Source organism: Lissotriton vulgaris, chromosome 7, assembly GCF_964263255.1.
Source record: "Lissotriton vulgaris chromosome 7, aLisVul1.2, whole genome shotgun sequence".
NCBI classification, from domain to species: domain Eukaryota; kingdom Metazoa; phylum Chordata; class Amphibia; order Caudata; family Salamandridae; genus Lissotriton; species Lissotriton vulgaris.
The window spans coordinates 1529898200-1529920421 of record NC_141695.1 but is presented as its reverse complement, the minus strand read 5'-3'; the positions used below and the strand labels follow the sequence as shown (position 1 = coordinate 1529920421).

Here is a 22222-nt window from a genome sequence, read left to right as displayed (position 1 = left end):
ACTGTGCCCATTTAAACCCGTCAATCAGCTAGGTGCTCTCTGTAGCGGCCGCTACGTGGCTATTTTGGTAGGGTGGCTGGGTTAAACAAAAAAAAGAGAAATCCACTTGCCTGCTGGTCGCCTCTCCTCTGTCTGACCAGGAAACAGGAAGCACACAGGATCCCAGACTCCCCTAAGCCAATCACGACGCTGCTGTCACCAGCATGACAGCAGCGTTGTGATTGGTCTAAGCACAGTGGTTCGAGCTCAGACAGGGACTGAGAGCTTGTGCATGTTCTCCACCCAGGCTGTGCAATACAACCGGTTTGAAAACATGCTATGTGCGCATAACTGTTTGACCGGCCCAAGATGGCTGGCCAAACAGTTATGCACACTCAAAAAGTACCCACCACTCCTCCCCCTGGTCTGTTAGCAGCCCAGATCCCCAACCCCCTACACCCCCAACCCCTCCGCACGCACATAAATAGAACCAATTTGGAGAAATAAAATGATAATAACGTGGTGTTATTTCATTTTTCCTGTGGGGTGACGCTCCTCCACCTTAGCTGAGGAGCCGCCGCTGCTAGCTCTGCCAGCACCCACTCACCCAACATTTCCCAGCCAAATTCACACTCACGTAAGTAGCAATGGTGCTGCTGCCAGCACAGGCCACTGCCAAGAACAGGAAGGGAGAAGATCCAAGTAGTCCTGCAGCACAGACTAGTGGGTCAGAACGGGGGTTCCTCTTTCGGTACCACTTGCTGATTTCCACACCTGCACCAACACCCAGCAGCCCCGTCAAAACAGTAATGATGCCAAAGATCAAACTGCGAAGGAGAGAAAGGCATTAGAGGAAACCTTGGGAGAAGCAGGGTAGCATTAAGAGGAAGGGTAAGCACAAATGGAGACAATGCAGACTAGGCAGTATTTAGTTTCACAGCCTTTTCACCACCGATTCTACTGTGTGTTGGACGAACAACATAAACCCAGTTAAGCCAATCACTAAAATAATCTAAGGATTTAATCTCCATATACTGGCATCCTGCCCGTAAGCAAAACGACACACTGTTCATCCTGTCTTCTATTCTTACAAGCCTCCCTGCCACTGTTACTACATCTCTTCCAGCAGCCTTCCCTCTGGCTAATTTATGACAGCATACAAATCCTGTGTCTTTCATCACTCAACTGAAAGTGCTGGCACGTAGGAAGGAAACATTTCTGTCAGCACTGCACACTTAACCCATGAAAAGGTGGTTTGTTCGCCTCTGTCACATCTTCATCCTAGAAAATGCTCACCTGTCATCGGCATTGCACACAGTCCCTGTGCATGGGTCTTTCGTGCCCAGTACCACTCGGGAACGCAACAAGTAGACAGGAGCCCAAAGAGCCAGCGAACCGGTGACGAAGGCCACTGCTGTGAAGCCGAAAGTAGACAGGACAAAGCTACGGCTGCAAGAAGAAGAGGGAGATGGGTGTGTTATTGCTATGAGGTCAATGAACTGCAACATAGGTTTTGCCAGAGAATAAGCATGGAAGTACACTAAAGAACAGGTATTTCTATTGCACAAACATAAAAACACCGAAAATGCATCACCGGAAGATCAAGCACAGAAGGAGCACATTAACAGAGACTCTAAGAGAATCAAAGCATTCTGTTGACTCACTGACTGTGGTGAGACCTTACATGGCAGCATACTCAGGTTCATACTCAGCCCAGATGAACTGGCCCAATATACAGCTTTCAATCCAGAGAAGACAGATGATAAACTTATGTAAAAAATATCTGTTAAAAAAGTTACTGCATCTAAGATAATTTGTAGCTTTCAATTAATGTTTTTGTTTTTCCAATGACAAAAGAGAAGTTGTTAGTAGCGGATCAGAAAAATAATCTTCCGACCGAATGAAAAATAACAGTAATTTCCATGGTTTCAGCAATGTTGTTTCCCCACAAGACAGACATATAATACTCTATAGTACAAATGGGTCATATTCATGTTGCTGATCACCAGAATGCTACTTCACGACCTACCCAAGAGCAAGCACCACACGTCACAAAATCTAAGGACATGTGCCACTGATCTTGTCCCTGATAATAAGTCAAACACCATGGACTGATGAACTAAGACAATGTTTTAACGTTACCATGCATAAGAGCACAGGGTTACTTTTTACTGCATACCAAAGTACTTGCAAACCACGGACTGTACAGCAAAGTTTACTTTCTGCACCAAAGAACGTATAGCACACGACACACCTCATAACACTGGGCAGAGCCACAACAACAAGGACACATCGTTTTACTCTATCAATACAACATGGGGCGCTTGTCAGACCAGAAGTGATGTACCACAAGAAAGCATGCAGCACAGCACAAACTAAACATTGTATTAACATACACCAGGTAGCCAACACATGCCAAACACATGCATAGATTAGTCACTGTGGCAGCCTGCACTCACTTCTTTATGAGGGATTTAACGTCAGCCCACCAGGAGGTATGGACAAGGGTCCTGTCCGTTTTGCGCTCCACTGCTCCTCGGGGCGGCTCTTTTACTACGAAAACCAATAAAAGTACAGCCACGAGGCCAAATGAAGGAGTCACCTACAACAGAAAAAAATATATAGTATAAGCTAAAAGGGACTTACTTTATTGCACAGTCCAGTCCATTACCTCTGGAAGACTGTCTGGCCAGCCTAAGGCAAGAGACGGTGGGTATAGTAGGGAAGGGCAGATATAACTCATTTCACTGGGGTAGTGATTTTTCATAATCTTAATGTGCAAGTTTCAGATTAGTGACCCCAACATGCAAAATGTTATCTTCCTCAAAACAGCCTATTAAAAGTGGATTCCACAGCCTACTGTAGACAGCTAGTGGATTTATACAATTTAACTTTGACATTTAAAGTTTGAAATGAAAAGGGACTCTGTAGAGCTTTTCATGACACACAGCAAAAAAAAAAAAAAAAAAATCTCCGTTACCACACTTTTCAACCTTAACTGCTTAGACTACAAACGTGCCAGCCAATAGGCTCAAACATTTCAAGCACCCCATTCCATTTATGGCCTTTAAAATCTTATAAAACTCTCCATTTGCAAGGCGATAGCACAATAAGAGACAGGACACGTGATGATAAAAGACTTACCCGGAGAGCCCAATGCCAGTCTTGGGTGGCCGCCTTCACCTGTGAGCCCACAATATATCCCAGGCCACTGAAAGTGAGATGAAGAAAGTCCATGAGGGGAGACTAGTCACCATCACATTCTGTCTCCACTACTCTGAGACCTTGCCCCTTTTCATTATAACTCTTCAGTACCACTCACCTTCCCACCGGGATAGCGAAGTAGAAAATGGTCAGCATGCGGCTGCGCTGGTCAGAAACAAAGAGGTCAGCAATGATGGTGGGAGCAATGGTAGAGTAGCTGGCCTCACCAACACCCACTAGCCCCCTGGTGAGCAGAAGGAGCCAGAAGTGCTGAAAATAGAAAAAAGGTGCAACAAGTGATGAATAAGAAGCTCCCTACAACAATTAGCAAAGGGCCACAGAGAGATGAGTTAGCTCTAATGAATGTTTTGTTTGGTTTGGCCCGCAGTGGTATTGCTGGTGAGGTTTTGAGGGGGGGCGGCACTAATACTGTTCCAGCTGATTCTTAGTAGCCCAATGTTCCCTGGTCGGCTGCACAAATACTGGACCTGACAATACTGGGTCACAAATATAGGACTCCATAATTCCAGGCCCAGATACACCGCACATGGTGAAACAAGAGGAGAGGTGGTGACGGCAATGGTAGGAACGCAGGAGCCCACCACAACTCCCGCCCGTGCTGAACCACAGTATTTGCTGTCTATGCTTCCCCAGCCTCCTCTGCCAGGCATCTCCCGACCAATCCACAGCAAAAACACTAAGAATCAGCAGAGCCCGGCATGGATATGCAGCTTCACCCTACCGACTTCTCCTGCAGAAATAGCACCGGGCATAAGGAGAGCATGGGGCTGAAAGGCAGCTTTGCCCAAAGACCTCTCTACTTCTATCCTGCAAGCAGGAATAGCTTACTCCAAGCCAGTCACACCGGTCCGAGCGCACACAGAAACCAAGCACAGGTGGAAAAGGTAGGGGTGGAGAACAACCCACTCCCTGTCGAGCCATGTGTCTTCCTGGTGCCCCGCCCCATGCCCCTATGCAGCTCCTGCACCATTTACTGAGTCTTTTACAATAAGTTGAATTATTCGATTAAAGTAGTTTAATAATTGAATAATAAAGAAGGAAGCACGGTGTTCTGTATTTTTATATTTCAAACACTTTATTTGAAATTATGCATAGTACAAACATCTAGAACTTGTTAGTTTTTAAATCTAATCGTCAGAGAAAATAGTGGACAAAGATGAGAGAGGAAAAAGAAGATAAAAGAACCCGAAAGACAAAGAACAGAAGAAAAATATGAGAAAACATTAGGACAAAAACAATACAAAGTAAAATGGGAAGGAAGCAGCAGCTATGGAGGAAGAGCTCTAGAGTTTCAGTGGAAAGTGGAATGAACAAGAAACAAAGGGAACTTAATGAGAGAAAAGAAAGACACAAATTAAAGGTAGCAAGTAGGGAAAAGAGCTAGAAAGAGAGAAGATGAGAAGAGAACAAGTAAAAGGCATAGAAGAGTAGGAAAAGGAGCATACAAGAAATTAAGGAAGGAGATGAAAGAGAAGCAAAGACAAATATAGAATTGAAAGTGGAAATGATGTAGGGGATAGGGAGATTGAACTGAGATGGGAGAGACAGAGCGTAGGACACAGAAGAAAAAGGAGCTGAGATGATGAAGGTAGAAGAGAGAAAAAGGTAAAATAGACAGAAAGGAATTAAGAATGAGGGAGAGAGTGGTCAGCGAGAGAAAGTAGCTAGGTTGGAGAAAGAAAGATAGGTAGTAAAGAGATGAGGGGAAGAGATACAGATAGGGAAACAAAAGCAAGAAGAATAAAGGCTCGTAAGTAAACGCATAGCTAATATTAAGACAGCAGTGTCATGAGTAAGGAAGGTGTATGGGGAGCTCCATACTACTCAGGTATAGCTATCTTTTAATGCAGACATAAGGGCAGGGGAAACTATTGTTCTTGTTCAAACCATGCCACTGGGCACAATTTCAGTAACAATCTTTTTTTTTAAAACACATTTTTTTTAGTCTGCACCAACAAAGATGCACAGCCCGAGCACCTGAGTCTGATGCATACATCAACAAGACGAATATAGCATAGACAGACAATGTGGCCTTTTTATAGAACATGAAAGAAACACCCCCCCACCCCTATCCCCCCAACCCCCCTGGTTGCGCTGTTGCCGTACCCCAGGCCACGTTAATGCAGTAATACATACATTGATTGCACACCAGTTCCATCTGGGCGCCCACGACACACTCCGACCACCCCCTACAGTAAAAGTGCTGGAGGGAGATCACTCTCCGGAGGAGGGTCCAAGTCCAGCCCCCTATAGTCAGCCCATCGTTTCCAGATTTGAAAATGCTTGCGGGGGCACCCCCTGGCCAGGAATATGGGCTGCTCCAGTCCCATTGAAAAGTCCATGCCGTTCTTCCAAGCAGTCAGGGGCTGGGCCAATGGAGCCTTCCAGGCCCGAGCGATAGCACGCTTGACCAGGGTGAGGCCAAGCAGCAGCAAGTGACGTTTGTAGCGATTCCCTCCTACCCCTTCCATAACATGCAGTAGCGCCAATCTCGGATCCCTGGGCAGCTCCCACGCCAACACCTCAGAGACACCGAAAGACCCCAGTCTAGAACCTATGCAAACCGGAACAACCCCACGTTGTGTGTAAAAGTGTGCCCACCTCAGACCCGCAGCGCAGGCAGTCTGGAGAACTTATCATGCCCGCCTTCCATAGACGCTCCCTAGTGAAGTATGTACGGTGGAGGTATTTGAATTGTATGCGTCTCAGTCGTGTGGAAATAGCCGCCCCCCTAGGACTCGCCAGGGCCTCCATCCAGTCCTCCTCCTCTAACTCCCTCACATCCCCCACCCACGCCGGCCACAGCCTCTGCAGATCAGGGGAGCAGTGTCACACCAGGGACTGGTATACCCGGGGCAGTTTTTTGTCAGGGAGTTCCCCCATGAACAGTTGGGCCTCAAGTGGGCTAAAGTCCAGGAGCGAGCCCACGTCTGTCAAGTACGGCGTCAAAGCATGTCAGAACTGGAGAAATCGATAGAATTGAGAACGGGGCATCTCGAATTCGGTCTGTAGGTCTCGAAAGGACTTCAAGGTATCACCTGACATGACATCCCCCAAGGAGGAGATACCAATAGCATCCCAGCCACCAAAGCCTTGAAGGGTCTCCAAGGGGGGCAAGCGGCCGTTGCGCCAAAGCGGGGTCTCCCGGGTGAGGACATTCCACCACTTCATCCTACGTAGCGCCTGCCGCCAGATAGAGAAGACCACCTGCGTGGTGGAGGGAAGGCCCCGCCGGAGCGGCACTGAGTAAAGCAGAGTGTGGGCAGATGACGAGCCCATCAGGTGACGCTTCACCGCATAGGCTGGATCACCCCTGACGCCGTACCACCAATCATTAAGGACTAAGAGGTGCGCAGCCTGGTAGTACGACAGGATATCGGACATGGCAAGACCACCTGCATACGTGGACAAGAAGCATGTCCGGAGTGCCACCCTCACGGTCCCCCCCTCCCACAGAAACCCACCCAGTGCCAAGTTAACCTGCTGAAACCAGCGGGATGGGATATGGATGATTCTGCAGCTGGTATATAAGCAGCAGGAGTGCCACCATTTTAAATAGGGCCGATCTCCCATAAATAGACAAGGGCATAAGAGACCACACCTTCAGATCCGCCCACGTGCGATCCCAGAACGGGGCAAGGTTGCGATTTTGGGAGACTCCCGCGCTTTCAGACAGATAGACTCCCAGGAACTTCTTCCCTATGGTGGCCAATTGTAGGTCCGCCGCCCATACGCCGGCCCTCTGTCCGTCACCCAGCACCAATAGGGTGGACTTACTAGGGTTCACATACAGACCAGAGGATTCCCCGAAAATCTGCAGAATGCGCAGCAGCCATGGCCCAGACCGATCCAGGTCCGTGAGGAAGAACAGCACATCATCTGCGTATAGCGCTATCCTATCAGTCAGGCTGGGGGACCACCGAAAGCCCCTGAGCTGGGCGTCAATACGCACTCACGCGGCCAATGGCTTCATAGCCAGCGCAAACAGATACGGGGAGAGGGGGCACCCCTGTCGTGTTCCCCTCAGAACCGGAAAGCGCCGGGAAGTCGCCCCACCGACATGCACGGACGCAGTGGGACTAGTGTATAACAGCCGTACATAGGTCAGAAAGCGAGGACCCAAGTTAAGGCGCTGTAACAAGGCAAATAAATACGTCCAACTCAAGGAGTCGAAGGCTCGGTCCATATCCGCTAACAATAGTGCGGCCGGCTCACCTAAGCTCCTCCAGGCAGAGATCGTCACCTGGGCCCGCCTGATATTGTGCCGGGTCGCCCTCCGGGGCATAAAGCCCGCCTGGTCCGGGTGCACCAAGTCCGTAATGTAAGGCTTCAGCCGGTTAGCCAAGGCCTTGGCCAGCACCTTGGCCTCCGTATTGAGTAGCGATATGGGGCGGTAGGACGCGTGACTCTCCGGGGGTCGGCCCGGCTTCAGGAAGACTACTACCTCTGCATTCTGCCAATCCGGTGGGAGCACCCCACTCTCTCGCGCCTCCTCAATAACCGGGCGCAGCCGGGGGCCCAGTTGCACGTGGAATCTCAAAGAATTCACAGGGGAAACCGTTCGGGCCCGGCGCCTTCCCGGGGTTGAGTTCACCCAAGGCTGTGCCCAACTCTTCATCAGTGAGCGGCTTGTCCAATAAGGCCCGCGCCTCTTCGGGGACCGACCGCGGAAGAAGGTCATCTATGAACCGCTGAACCACATCGTCCGACAAGCATTCCCGAGGCGAGGGAGCAATGCACGATTGTGCTTCCTCCTTCGTCCGTGGCTTCCACGGACGAAGGAGCACGGACGAAGGAGGAAGCACAATCGTGCTGGGGGTTGATTGGACCCTCAAATATCCTTTGTCCAGAGCTGGCTCATGGGGCATTGCTCCCTACTTCCCTAAGCATACTACATCAGTATTTCTGTTTTAGTTAGGGCTGTGTATATTCATAAAGTATATACATATACACATTGCGAGGCGCAGTAACTAGTTAAGAAGAAATTACACCACACGTCCTGTCCTTCTCAATAATATGTCCTTTCAACTGAGCAACTAAAGCATTGGCAAAAACTAGAATTTACGCAAACAAAAAAAGAAGTGATGAAAGGTAGACCATAACAAAATAGACTTAAAATGAAAACACTGGCATCAGTGTGGGTTTATTCAATGAAAGGAGTAGTTTGGTACCAAACACTCCTGGGTTCAGAGAGGCCATCATGGTACTTGGGAACTCGAGCTGTCGAGTTTCCAGCCCATGTACTCTACATGGCTTCCCTTGCACTTACTTATCTAAGAAAGAGAATATTATAGATGCATATATGCTGCAGATATGCCCACACCTGTGGTATAGTGCACCAAGACTTTCGGGCTGGAAGGCCTGCTAGAGGTGTGGCTTAGCTATACTTTAGGCAGTGCTAGTTGGCATGGCACTCAGGCAGTGTGCCATGTCGACTTTGTGTTTTTTGTCTGCACCAGAAAATGCATACTGGCAGTTTGCAGGACCTAGCTGAGGGGTCCCTAGGCGGCCATTCTTCAGTCCCAATGCCCTAGGTACCCAGGTACCATTTACTAGGGACTTACAGGGGGCTGAAGGGCCAATTGTGGGATAGTTTTTAGGGAAGACGCACTGGCACCGGGTACAATGTCTGCCCAATCAAAACACACACTCCTACCTCCCAAAATGTTTGCAGAGCCAAAGCCCCTCTCTCATGGTACTCGCATTGTTGTCTGGCGACAGTAGTGCAGTGACGTCATAACATAAAAACAGGAGAGTATCAAAATAGTTTCCTGCACTGCGAAGGTGAAGAAGGGTTCTGTGCATTTCTTTTTCCCATCTTTAGCGCAAGCATAAATAAAAAAATTAAAAAATCAGAGCACATGGGTGGTTGACGGCAAAGCTCAGAAACATGAAGAGGCAATTACTGCAGTCAATGCGCTCATTTGGAGATTTTACTAAGTTATGTATGTGCTGAAGACAAAAAACAACAAAGAGCACACCTACTACTTCTGCAACGGTGCAAGCCAAAGATCTGGGTAAGGAAACGGACCCTAATGCTTAACAGAACACTTTGAAAAACAGGTATTTTCTTAAAGGTATGTGCAGAGAAGAGGAACAAATATATGAACGTTTTTTTATCAGTATATCTTTTTAAAACATAGTAAAACAGTATGTAAAATACATAGCGCAAAGAAACAGACCTGGAAATCTAATGGCACACTTTACGGAGAAATCCATGGCAAAAGATGAATGCAATTATTTCAATTACTTTTTTGGAGTGGAAGCAAACGTTATAAACGGCACACACATTTTAAAGGAAAGAAGATGCAACCATTCATGTAAGATAACACCCCAAAGAAAATATTAAAAGAGTGAATGGCGTGCTGAATATCTGAAAAATACCATTGTAGTTCTTAGAACCCAGCTTAGCAACAGAAATGTCCCCTACTGTATCCATTAAGGCTTGTCTTGCAGCTAGCGAATGCAAAACCATTTCAGCACCTTACACAGCTGATTTTTCTATTGACAGAGGATGTAACTCACTAACTTTTCAGAGTGATAGAACACTTGTCAATAAGTGAGCCTGAAGCATTAAGTCTTTGACAACCCTCTATTACAAATGTCCAACAGGCTTGGCTATTCCAAACTAATCCAGCTGAAACTGAGATCTCATGCCAGCATCAGTGTCTTGGGTGGTGGCAGAATGATTTAAACAAGCACTGGCGTTGTCAATAGGTCTCGCAGTAGGAAAGTTGGAGCTATTACAATTGCAAATAACACTGCCTTTTATTTTTGTTTTCATTTTAAAAACTTAAAGGGCTTTGTCATTTACAAAAGCAATAGCTCCAACTTTCCTACTGCGAGACCTATTGGCAACGCCAGTGCTTGTTTGAGATTGCTGATAACAGTAGGCGTCCTAACTTCTCACTAGTAGCGGTGTTGCACATGAATCACTCAAGGCGCAGCACGTAGGTTCAGCTTCAGAGTCCCTGTTGACGAAAAGTGTACACTTCCTGAGCGCTCTATTGGTATGCATAGCACTTTTTTGAGATGCCCATTGATTGGTATCTGCCTTTTAGTGCACATTCCCTGAGATTATTTATTTCTGCTTTCAGTGCACAATTCGGATTATCAGATAGGTTGTGCTACTCTAGTGCATTTCACTAACCAAAAGAATGCAGAGTGACTAGTCTGAGCTACTTAGTGGCACGGTGGTACACAGTGATGGAGTCGGCTCTGTCTAGTTCTGTATGAAATTTTCGGAGTGTGTAACTGACTTTCGACCTTTCCTACCGTCTGTTAATTGAGCTGTTTCTGGTGGTCATTCGGGGTCGAGTATTTGTGAATCAGTATTTGGGCGAGTGGCGGCTCCTTTAAAACGTGACATTGATGCAGCCGGTTTAATGCATACCTCCAAGCTTGGCAACAAGGAAACATTCAGACGCACGTGGTTTGTTACAGCTCTGACTGAACATATATTTAGTGTTTTTCTCCTGAATTTAATTAAGACAGTAGATTTTTGTTATGACGGGGGTGGGGGGAGAGGGAGCAACACCGTGAAATTGTATTTTGGGGTGAAAATAGACAGGTGCGACTGGCGTATTTGCGCAGGAATTATAACTTTTCAAAAGCAATATTGTGCGTTTTCTGTGTACTTTCACCCTGTATATATTACGCATGCCGGGTCTGTCCGTATCACTGCATTTAAATGGACAACGCCTTACTAAACTTTGCTTGCGAGATCAGCCTGAGTATTCGGGGTCGAGTATTTGTGAATCAGTATGTGGGCGAGTGGCGGCTCCTTTAAAACGTGACATTGATGCAGCTGGTTTAATGCATACCTCCAAGCTTGGCAACAAGGAAACATTCAGACGCACGTGGTTTGTTACAGCTCTGACTGGACATATATTTAATGTTTTTCTTCTGAATTTAATTGAGACAGTAGATTTTTGTTATGACGGGGGTGGGGGGAGAGGGAGCAACACCGTGAAATTGTATTTTGGGGTGAAAATAGACAGGTGCGACTGGCGTACTTGCGCAGGAATTATAACTTTTCAAAAGCAATATTGTGCGTTTTCTGTGTACTTTCACCCTGTATATATTACGCATGCCGGGTCTGTCCGTATCACTGCATTTAAATGGACAACGCCTTACTAAACTTTGCTCGCGAGATCAGCCTGAGTATTGAATGCATCATTCTGTACTTTGGTTATTTTTGAGTTACTTAATAAAAACAAAACGGTACAATTTAGAATATTTTACGGGAGAGAGTGAGGCATGTGCGGGAGAATGTCTTGCTGTACATTGAAGCCATGGCATGCTTTTAAAACACACACAAGTGCTTTTGCCTGTTTACAATGGATTGGAATGAAAAAAAAAAACAAGCGAGAAGATGAGCGGCCGGGAAACTGAAAGCGGCCGGCCGGCCGGCCATCCATAAATAATTAGGGGAGGAGAAGCCGAGAAGCCGCAGAGCGCACGCTGGGCGAAGCCCTTTGATGTGCTGTGAAGATGAGCGGCCGGGAAACTGAAAGTAGGGCCGGCCGGCCAGCCATAAATAATTAAGGGAGGAGAAGCCGAGAAGCCGCAGAGCGCGCGCTGGGCGAAGCCCTTTGATGTGCTGTGCGGCCGTTAAAAAAAAATGCAATTAGGAGGGAGGGAGGCTGATGCGCGTGCTTGTTTGGTCACATGATTCACATGAACTTAATGAAAACCGCAGCGCAAGAAGCCCTTGGTTTGACGAGGATTTCGAGCACTTGAATTCTCGCTCCGCTCAATGCGCTTGCGCGCATTGATAGGTCGCGAGACCTAAAAACGTAGTTAAAAAAAAAAGAAGTCAAGTAAAAAATTATCCTCCATCCACTGATGTTGTGGTTGTCTGAGTGATGTGATGTTTTGTATTGTTACCTTCCCTCCAAACGGAGCCCAAGCCTTGGAGAGCCCGTTGTTACCTGAGGAAGGAATGACAAACTTACCTGCCTGTTAAGGAGCTGCTGGACTGCATAAGTGCCACGAAGCCAACTCATTTCAGATTCCCAGGAGGAAACAAGAACTTCTTCAGGTAGAAGGGGCATCAAAATATTTTCAGATCGCAAAGAGAGAACCTGCTTCATGTTGAAACTGTATGATGACTATCTCCCTTTCTTCAGCCTCAGAGGAAACAGACTTTCTACCCTTGTGTGAGCTGCTGTTCCAATTGCCAGAGTATGTATTCTTTTAGAGTTATGGTTCCAGATGTATTGCCTGTTAAAGCATCAGTTAAGCATAACTGTAAACTGAGTAGTGAGCAGGGTGGTTGCTCTCAAACTGTGGATACCACTAGAACTGGAAACTTGGCCTCGTCCAGTAGATTTCTAGGAATAGGTCTCAAAATACTATCATAGCTAGCCCACAATTTCCCATAAGTCCTCATCAAAAGGACTGGAACTACTAGATCCGCAGACTTCAATTAACTGGACAGTATCAAAAAAATGATACTAGTGACAGGAAATAAGGACATCAACCCCCAAGAGCACATGGCGTATCTAAAGACCTTTGGCTGGGCTCCTGTTTGGTTATGTGATGTTTTAGGAGACCTATTTTGGGGCTGTCACTTTAATTCAGAATTTGGGTAATGTTTCTTGGTGATACATTTTGTCTGACCCCCTCCACAGATACAGTGGTAGCTGGACAACAAGCCTTGGTTCATATTCCGCTCATCTGTCACTTGCCTACCGATGAAACCCCTTAGTAGGATCTCAACTTCGGCTAAAAGTCAGACCGCGCTCCCTGAAGCAAGCCAGGTAGGATAACAATGGCCACAGGACTCATTGAAACACATTGGCTACAGCCCCTTGCCTAGTCCACAAATATGTGGGAGCAGAGAGAAAATTAGAGTGTAAGTAAATGTCTAGTAAACAGTTAGGACCGGTGCCTATCACATCGTGCAGGGATGTTTAGGGGGACACCATAGCGGAGGGCCGGGTCCCCAAAAATCACTTTCTGACAGAATTTCCATGTCGGAAAGGATGACATGGAAAGACTGTGGGAAAGTGACATCATAAGCGGAGCGGAGCCGTGGCTGGCTGAGTCGTCATTATGGAAATAGGAGTCTTTCCAATGGAGCGCAGTGGAAGTCTCCCCACAGGTTTCTCTATTACAGTGACAGTGGTCGGAGTGAAACCATCGATGTCTGGCAGAAAGCCATCCAACAAGCTGTCAAATGGATTTCCGTCCTACTTCGTAATCAGGCCCAGAGTGATAGGATTGATGAAAAGGGCTTTTATTCAGAGTTAACTGGTTACCTCGCTGGCTCGCTCCTAAAGTCCCGCAGGAGTTCGCACTTTTATTGGCTGGCCCCCTTAAGTATTAGGGGGCAGGGTAAGGAAACCCTGACCCGCTTGTGGACCAATTATTTTTTTATTTTTAAAAGTTTTTGGGGGGGTTGCAGAGATCCCACAACACTCCCATGGGAGCCAACGCGTCCATCTTACTTCTGCAAGAGTCCCATTGTATAAAAACCTATTTTTTTATAAAGATTTTTTAAAGGGTGGGGAAGGGCCTGTGTGTACCCAGAGGACAGGCTGCATACAGGCAGTTGCAATGGGCAAGTTGTAGTGTTTCATGCTTTCAAAATTACCTTTAGATATATTGGACAGCAGCCACACTCCTGTACAGCATGACTACAAGTCATTGGCAAAGCCAACAGTTTTCATAGAAGCGCCCTTTTGTGTTTGCCAGTGCTAGTTTTCCTAAGGGGCAAAGTGTCAAAGGGGTAAAGGTGCCCACGAAACATACCGAAGAACATAAAACAACTGAAAGTGCACAAAAAACACGAAGGGGTGGTAGGTGAAAGCAGGAGAGTGTTTAAGGTGTGGGCGGGAATGCATCCTGCCTGAGGGGAGACATCCTTTACCATGCTGGTAAGTATTTGTACCTTTACCACACAGGCGTGCATTATTTTTTCTAAATAACATACTTTTTTATCAATTTAAAGAAGTGATGAAAAGGGTGGTTACAGGCTCTAGGCGTGGATAGAGATAAAGGGAGGGGGGGTGATTTTCGGGTTCAGGGGTGGATAGGGGAAAAAGAGTGTAATAATGTTTTCAGGGTTGAGTTGAGTTTAAGGGAGGTAAGGCTGACTTTTGGGTTTAGGAGTGGGTAGAGGTAAAGGGATGTAAAAGTGATTATAGGGTTCGGTAGAGGTACAAGGAGGTTACAGTGCCTAAGGGTAAAGCAGTGGGTAGAGTTAGAGGGAGGTAATGGTGAGCAGAAGCAACCTTGCTTCACGAGCTCCAAAAGCACCCCCTTTATGTTATCTTATTAGGCTGAAGAGTTTCATTTTCATCATATGTTGAATGGGAACCAGAGACATCCTTGCCTATAAAGGTAACATTTTCTTTTCCTGCAATACTAACAAGTAACAACAGCACTATCCTTTCGCTCACATAGGAGATGTGAAGATGTGGCCTAAAACCAGAGTTGCTGAACTTTAAACAGGGGAGCCAGCGTCCAGAGGGTGCTTTGGCTCAACATTCTGTGATTCTGGGCAAATCACTTAACCTTTCCGCACCTAAAAGGAAGCAAAACGGATTGGACCTCATAATGTAATCTAGTGTGCAGGTAAATCCATCTGATGCCCTTTGACTGACACCTTTCTCATTACAAATATATAAAAACTCTCATTGTGCTGCCTAATTTAATCTTATTCAGGAAAAAAACATCTTTTCTGTTAAACGGTATTTAATGCTTTTCCTTCAGGGCTGTTTATTGACGCATTAAAGACCCACTGCATCCTTGCCTGAGATGATTATATTTTCTCCAAGATGGTTTTTAAAAGATTTTTGCTGAGTGTTTTTTTCACTTCATACGACGCACACTGCAAATGTGCATCCGAAGACAACAATTTATAGAAAACCCTGTTTTCAAAAGTCATCTCATTGTTCTTTAACGCTACATGCGAGTCGCGCTACCACCTCAGCTTTGAGTTCAACGGACTCGGCTCTAGCAATAAAGGCACAGGCGAGCCTTCTTTTATTTCACATATCTGAACAGCAGCGAAGCTTCAACTTTTGCCATTCATGCCAAAAATTCATCACTTTCAAACAAAAAGACAGCATATGAAGTTGACAAAACATCTGAAATTGTTAATGTCGACACTTCTTACGGCAACATTTGTCCCTTTGCCCGGCATCGAGTCTAAACTCCTTATAGGGAAAAACACTAAAGGATATTATTACCGGTTTGGATAATTCCTCCCTAAACTCGGACATCGTAAGTGCTTTTTGTAATATTACGTCAGAAATTGCAGGAGATTTAAAAATCGAAAAAAAAAAATTGTGATAATAACCCTAGATGGTTTAATAGGAAGTGCTCAAGGCTAAATAGGGAATTAAAAACAGCACTAAATATAAGACCCAGGGATAGTGTAGGGATTAGTAATTTAAGGAGAACTACAAAAATACCCAGAACCTAGATTCGTGAGATGACCTGGAAAAATTGACGCAAGCTGCAGAGACACATGATGCAGCTTTATCCCGGAAAAGTATAGATCATCCTTTTTTCAAGGCTAACAACGCTGAAAATAGATACCATAGTTCCACCGGACGATTGGACTTTGCACTTTGAGAGTATTTTTAATCCAGAAGCTGCTATTGTCATGAAAAGTGATAACAGTAACCTTATTTTGGTGGGAACTGTTAAGACACCCCCAATAACTTTGGACAAAATCAAAATTGCCTTAAATAAAAGTGAAAATGGCACAGCTGTAGGACCCGATGGAGTACCTATCGACGTTTTTAAACACAATATTGATTTTTGGTCACCTATTCTATTAAATGTTTTTAATGCTCCTTTAGGAGGCACACTACCAGCATCATGGGTGGAAAGCATAATAGTACCTATTTTTAACAAGCATTCACAATGAAATTGGTCTCGCATTAGGAAATTTTGAGCTATTGGTATTGTAAATGACAAATATTTTATTTATGTGTTGGTTTTGAAAGTAGCGAAATTAATAGCTTTGTCATTTACAATGCCAATAGTTTTAACTTTTGAAAACGTGACACCTATAGCATTTGTAATGCAATATGTGTTGTATTTACATGACTTAGATGTATTAATATTACAAATAACAATGGCTTTTATTTTTTTATATAATTAATACTTAAATAAAAATTATTGTAATTTATAATGGCAATAGCTTAAACTTTTGTAAATAACTTTTGGGAAGATTATGTTCAGTGTATTTTATTGTGATGAAAATCCAAGAACAGCAGTGAAATATTAACATCTTTTTGTGATATTTGTAATAAAGCTTGAAACATTGCGAGAACATATTAGAGCCAGTTGTTGTTGAATGGTTACACAGAGTAATGCTGTGGCGTTCAGTGGTGCTGAGTGGTGCGGACTAATGCTGTGGTGTTCAGTGGTGCCGAATGATGCTGTGGCGTTCAGTGGTGCTGAGTGGCGCGGAGTAATGCTGTGGTGTTCAGTGGTGCCGAATGATGCTGTGGCGTGGAGCAATGCTGTGGCGTGGAGCGATGCTGTGGCGTGGAGCGATGCTGTGGCGTGGAGCGATGCTGTGGCGTGGAGCGATGCTGTGGCGTGGAGCGATGCTGTGGCGTGGAGCGATGCTGTGGCGTTGAGCAGTGCTGTGGCTTGGCGTGGAGCGATGCTGTGGCGTGGAGCGATGCTGTGGCGTGGAGCGATGCTGTGGCGTGGAGCGATGCTGTGGCGTGGAGCGATGCTGTGGCGTTGAGCAGTGCTGTGGCGTTGAGCAGTGCTGTGGCTTTGAGCAGTGCTGTGGCTTTGAGCGGTGCTGTGGCTTTGAGTGGTGCTGAGTGATGCTGTGGCATTGAGTGATGCTGTGGCATTGAGTGATGCTGTGGCGTTGAGTGATGCTGTGGCGTTGAGTGATGCTGTGGCGTTGAGTGATGCTGTGGGGTTGAGTAATGCTGTGGCATTGAGTAATGCTGTGCGCTGAGTGGTGCTGTGGCATTGAGTGGTGTTGTGGCATTGAGTGGTGTTGTGGCATTGAGTGGTGTTGTGGCATTGAGTGGTGCTGTGGCATTGAGTGGTGCTGTGGCATTGAGTGGTGCTGTGGCATTGAGTGGTGCTGTGGCATTGAGTGGTGCTGTGGCATTGAGTGGTGCTGTGGCATTGAGTGGTGCTGTGGCATTGAGTGGTGTTGTGGCATTGAGTGGTGTTGTGGCATTGAGTGGTGTTGTGGCATTGAGTGGTGTTGTGGCATTGAGCGGCGCTGTGGCGTTGAGGGGTGCTGTGGCATTCAGTGGTGCTGAGTGATGCTGTAGCGCTGAGTGACGCTGTTGCATTGAGTGGTGCTGTTGCATTGAGTGGTGCTGTTGCATTGAGTGGTGCTGTGGCGTGGAGTGGTGCCAAGGATGTGTTTTAGCACCCTTTTTATTTTCCCTATATATTAACGTTGACCCCTTTTTACAAAATGTAAATGTAAATGCCCCTAGAGTTGGCACACGCCCCACTTCATTACTTCTATATGCAGATGACGTGGTCTTGTTGTCGAGGACTGCGAACAAGCTACACTGCCTAATAAAAAAATTCACTGACTACATGACTAAAAAAGATTTACAGTTAAATCGGAGCAAAACTTTTGTCATGACATGTGGGAAAAGCAGATTGAAGAATAGACAACACTACTTGGGAGGTGGCAAAATTAACACAGTCACATGTTTTATTTATCTGGAATTACTTTTTAATAGGGATGGTACTTGGGGTACACACATTGAATTAAGTAACCTGAAACTGTTGCAATCAACTGAGGGTTTCTTTAGATTCTCCACCAAAATAGGTAATAAACCAATATGGGAAATTCTCGCCATATACAGGAGTAAATGTATTACAGGTGCATGTTATGGGGCAGTCATATAGGGGAGGGCCAACACAACTTCTCTACAAACACAAGAAAAAACGTTTTTTAAAAGACTGTTGGAAGTCCCAAGTTTCACTGCAACTTACATAATATATAAAGAGCTGTCCGCACCATACATTATTGACTTTATAAGTATAGTAGGACTTATTCTTTGGCATGGGATCTAGATGAAAGATAAGACAAGTGCACTAAGGACATAATCTTGGACTGCCTTGCACTTGACCACAGTAGGAATATCCCTTGGTTAGAGTATATTCATAACCTTTTAAAATATTGTACGGGTTACTCCGACGAAAAGGAGCCATCGTCTATCCAAGACTATAGTAAAAGAGAGTTAAAGACAAGGCTAGTGTGAGAAAGTGCCATCTTTCTTGCATGGTATGCCAAAAAAACTGTTGATGGACAGAATGCAGAACAATGTCATACATTCACCCCAGTACAGAGATCTGGACCTAAATCCATCGCTTTTTTGCTCACCATGCCATTCCAGTTTGAACCCAGCCATATGCAAATCAGTCTTGACCCTGTGCCCCATGGGAACAGTCCAGGCCAAACTGCCAAGCCAGGTCCTCCCTGGACTGGAACCAAGCATCCAAGGACCGGTTTCGGGCTTTCAGCTCTCATCAGCCTGGATAGCTTGATTCTAGTGGCATGGAGTGCACGGGACTGACATCTGAACAAATTCAGGTCCAGGAAAGACATGGCTTGGAAGTTCGGGCTATATTGTTCCCATGAGGCACAGGGTCAAGACTGATTTGCATATGGCCATGTCTGAACTGGGGTGGCTTGGTGAGCAGAATAACGATGGATTAAACCCAGATCTGTGACTGGGGGTGAATGTTTTGCCATTATGCAACATTCCGTCCATCATCTTGTGTGTTTTACTGTTCACCCTATGTGGGAAGGGTATGCCCAGACATGGGTCCCTTGCTCACTAAGCCACTGGAGTCAAGCTATCCTGGCTGAAGATGGCTGATAGCCAGAAACCGGTCCTAGGATGCTTGATTCCTGTCCAGGAAAGACATGGCTTGGCAGTTCGGGCTGGACTGTTCCCATGAGTCAAAGGGTCAAGACTGATTTGCATATGGCCATGTCTGAACTGGGGTGGCTTGGTGACCAAAATAACGATGGATTAAACCCAGATCTGTGACTGGGGGTGAATGTTTTGCCATTGTGCAACATTCCGTTCATCATCTTGTGTGTTTTGTTGCATGGTATGCCCCCACTTTTTGCTGAATTGCTGATGTGCTTTGACTGAGTGTGCCCTGGGCTCCTGCCAATCAGGCGCCCAGGGCCTGTGTTCCTTCCCTAAAACTGTGTTGAAACTAAAACCCAATTGGCATCTCTGGCCACATGTCCGCCCCTGGTAAATGGTACACTAGGTACCCAGGCCATTGTGAACAGAGAAGACCCCTAAGGGCTGCAGCACTTATTGTGCCACCCTTAGGCGCCCTAACCCCTGACACACACACACACACACTGCCTTTGTAGGCTGTGTCCTGGTGCAGAACTAAACAAAGAGTCGACATAGCACATATCCCTGTGTTCCATGCCCACAAACCCACTGCCCTGGCATACAACAGTCACCCCTCTAGCTGGGTGCCCTATGCCAGAGGTGTGGGCACAGGTGCATGATCATTGTGCCCCTACAGTACCCAGGGCCATTCCTGGGCACTGTAAGTGCAGTGATGCCATTAAGAGTATATTGTGCTGGGAGGTTGTCATTGCGAACTCCACAGCACCATAATGGCTACACTGAAGACTGACAAGTTTGATATCAAACTTCTCAGCACATTAAACCCACACTGATACCAATGTGGGATTTAATGTAAAATGCACTACAGAGGGCATCTTGGAGATGCCCCCTGAAACCTAACCTAAAATCCACGTATTGTCCGAGAGGCTGCCTAGGCTGCCACACAGCAGACATGTTGTTGGATCCCTGGGTAGAGAGCCATCCACTCTCCGGGGCCTGCAACAATGCACATCCTGGGCGAGGTGCTAGGTCTCCTCCCCCAGGATAGGCAGGGGAACCTTCAAAGGCATGCCGCCTTTGTGAGCTTGTCCATGCCACTTGCTGTACTCAGCAACTGGCCCCCACCGGTTCTGACGCCCACTCGGGCAGAAGACAGGTGGGAAACCCTAAGTGAGTAAAGGGGGTGTGCCAGCCTCTGCCAACCCCACCCCTCAGGTGGGAGAGGCGAGGTGAAGCACAACTCCGGGCTCCGGCCATCTTAAGGATGGGGAGCCTTTCCCAATCAGAGATAGGTTCCTGCCCCCCTCCCTCTTGAGAGGAGCAGGAGAGAGGGTGTACTCCCCCCAGGACAGGGACCCATTGGTCCCTGCCCTTTACCTACCTGTAACTCCCCTAAATTTAGTATTTAGGGGCACCCTGAACCTTCCTTCCTCAGATACCGATTCCGAAACAAGAAAGAAGACCAAGAAGAAGACCTGCCATGCAGCTGCTAACAAGAGGACAACACCAACTGACTTTTCCCCTGCCCTACTGGCCTGTTGATCCTTGAACCTTGCTCCTGCTAAACAGCAACCTCGAAAACCCTGGATGACCTGCCTGCCTTGCTCATCTAAAAGACTGGGATTCCCATGAGCAGTGGTTCTGCTCAAACAGCAACAACCCTGGTGCCAGCCAGGAACCGCAAATCCAGCACACTCTGCACCCGCCAAGCTCGGCCTGTGCCTGAGTGAACAAAGACCCTAAGGACTCCCCCGGGCGATTGTGACCTTAAATCCAGAGCCCAAGGACCCTCCTCGATGACCCAGGTGACGCCTGCAGCCTCACAGCAAGGGACCCTCCAACCACGACCAGCAGAGGGTAAGATTTCCCGACGTCAAAAGACACCCCTGCACAAGGCGCCCCCCGGCTCCCTGTGCCCAACTCCTGGGTGCCTACCTATCCTCCAAGATCCCAACTTACCCCTCCAAGTCTTGGTCGCTCCTGAAGAATCTCTGTCCCCGAGCCTGCAGCCTTTTTCCAACTTTCAAGTCTCCCATTGAATAACATTGAGCGCCCGACGGCTCAAAAGCACCCTGCACCCAGCCGCCCGAGTGCCCCCTGAAGTGCAACATTTGTCCTAATCTACTTCCCCCTTTGCCCTGAGCAAGTGACCAGGAGCCCAGCTCCCACAGCCGCGTGGCCTGTTTGCCGGCCGCCACCAACCAAAGGCCCCCTGCCGCCTATAGGCTAACATTGGGCCTAACTACCTCTGCACCCGGCTGCCCCTTTGCCGCTGAGGGTGTACCAACTGTACCTACCTGACCCTGGGAGACCCCTGAGTCTAGGCCCAGAACCTTAACTCTGCCAGTCGAGTACTTAACCAAAAGCCGATAACTTACTTTTCCTCCATAGGGTAACATTGACTAGTTTCACTTGGAAATTCTTTCAAGTGTGGAGTTTTGAAACTTTAAAATATTCATCTAAAATCAGCCGAACAACAAATTCCGATTTACTCACCTCTTATCAGGAGAAATTCCTGTGCTTGATCTTGGTGCCCGGAACTGACCCTGAAAAGTAATTCTAACCGTACCTACCAGTAACTTGAATTTCCTTCCATAGGATAACATTGCCGGCTTTTTGCTGAAAAAGTTTGTCGATTTTTGAAACGTACAAATATTAGTTAAAAATAGCCTGTATGACATAAGCAAATTCTTTCAATTGTTTACCGGAGATGCACCAGTGCTGGATCCAGGATGCAAAAATGAGCAAGAAAAAGTAACGATAACACTACTTACCTGCTAAGTGAATTTCCTCCCATAGGATAACATTGGTTATTCTATGTGAAAAAGTTTCTAAGTGTCAACTTTTAATATACAATAATATTTCTTAAAAATCACTACTGGAACCAAATCCCTTTAACTCAAGTGTTTACAGGAGATGTCCCAGGATTGAATAGAAGATCTAGTCCTGTGGTTAGACAAGTAATCCATAAAGTAATTAATTGCATTTACCAGAAATACCCATTGAGCTCAATGTTGCATTGTGTTTGAAATTGTGTTGCCTCTTGCAACAACTGTAACTACTGTACTTAAAAAGTATATTGCCTATTTGAGAAGTGTTTAACTACAGTAATTCATTCTGAGAAAGTACATTTTGATACCTATGTTGGTTCTAAAATAAAACAACTATATATT

At 46.4% G+C, this 22222-nt stretch overlaps 1 protein-coding gene across 4 annotated transcripts in view; it reads right to left on the bottom strand.

Annotated features, from left to right (window-relative positions):
- The window catches only part of SPNS1 (SPNS lysolipid transporter 1, lysophospholipid), a 254229-nt gene that overhangs the window by 95762 nt on the left and 136245 nt on the right, over nucleotides 1-22222 (bottom strand). For all 4 annotated transcript variants that reach the window (XM_086932408.1, XM_086932409.1, XM_086932411.1 and 1 more), the window contains 5 exons: nucleotides 3302-3453; nucleotides 3124-3190; nucleotides 2439-2581; nucleotides 1276-1428; nucleotides 617-806 (listed from right to left, as the gene is read on the bottom strand). In XM_086932408.1, the coding sequence (XP_086788534.1) occupies nucleotides 617-806; nucleotides 1276-1428; nucleotides 2439-2581; nucleotides 3124-3190; nucleotides 3302-3453 (705 nt within the window). The remainder of the gene's footprint in view (nucleotides 1-616; nucleotides 807-1275; nucleotides 1429-2438; nucleotides 2582-3123; nucleotides 3191-3301; nucleotides 3454-22222) is intronic.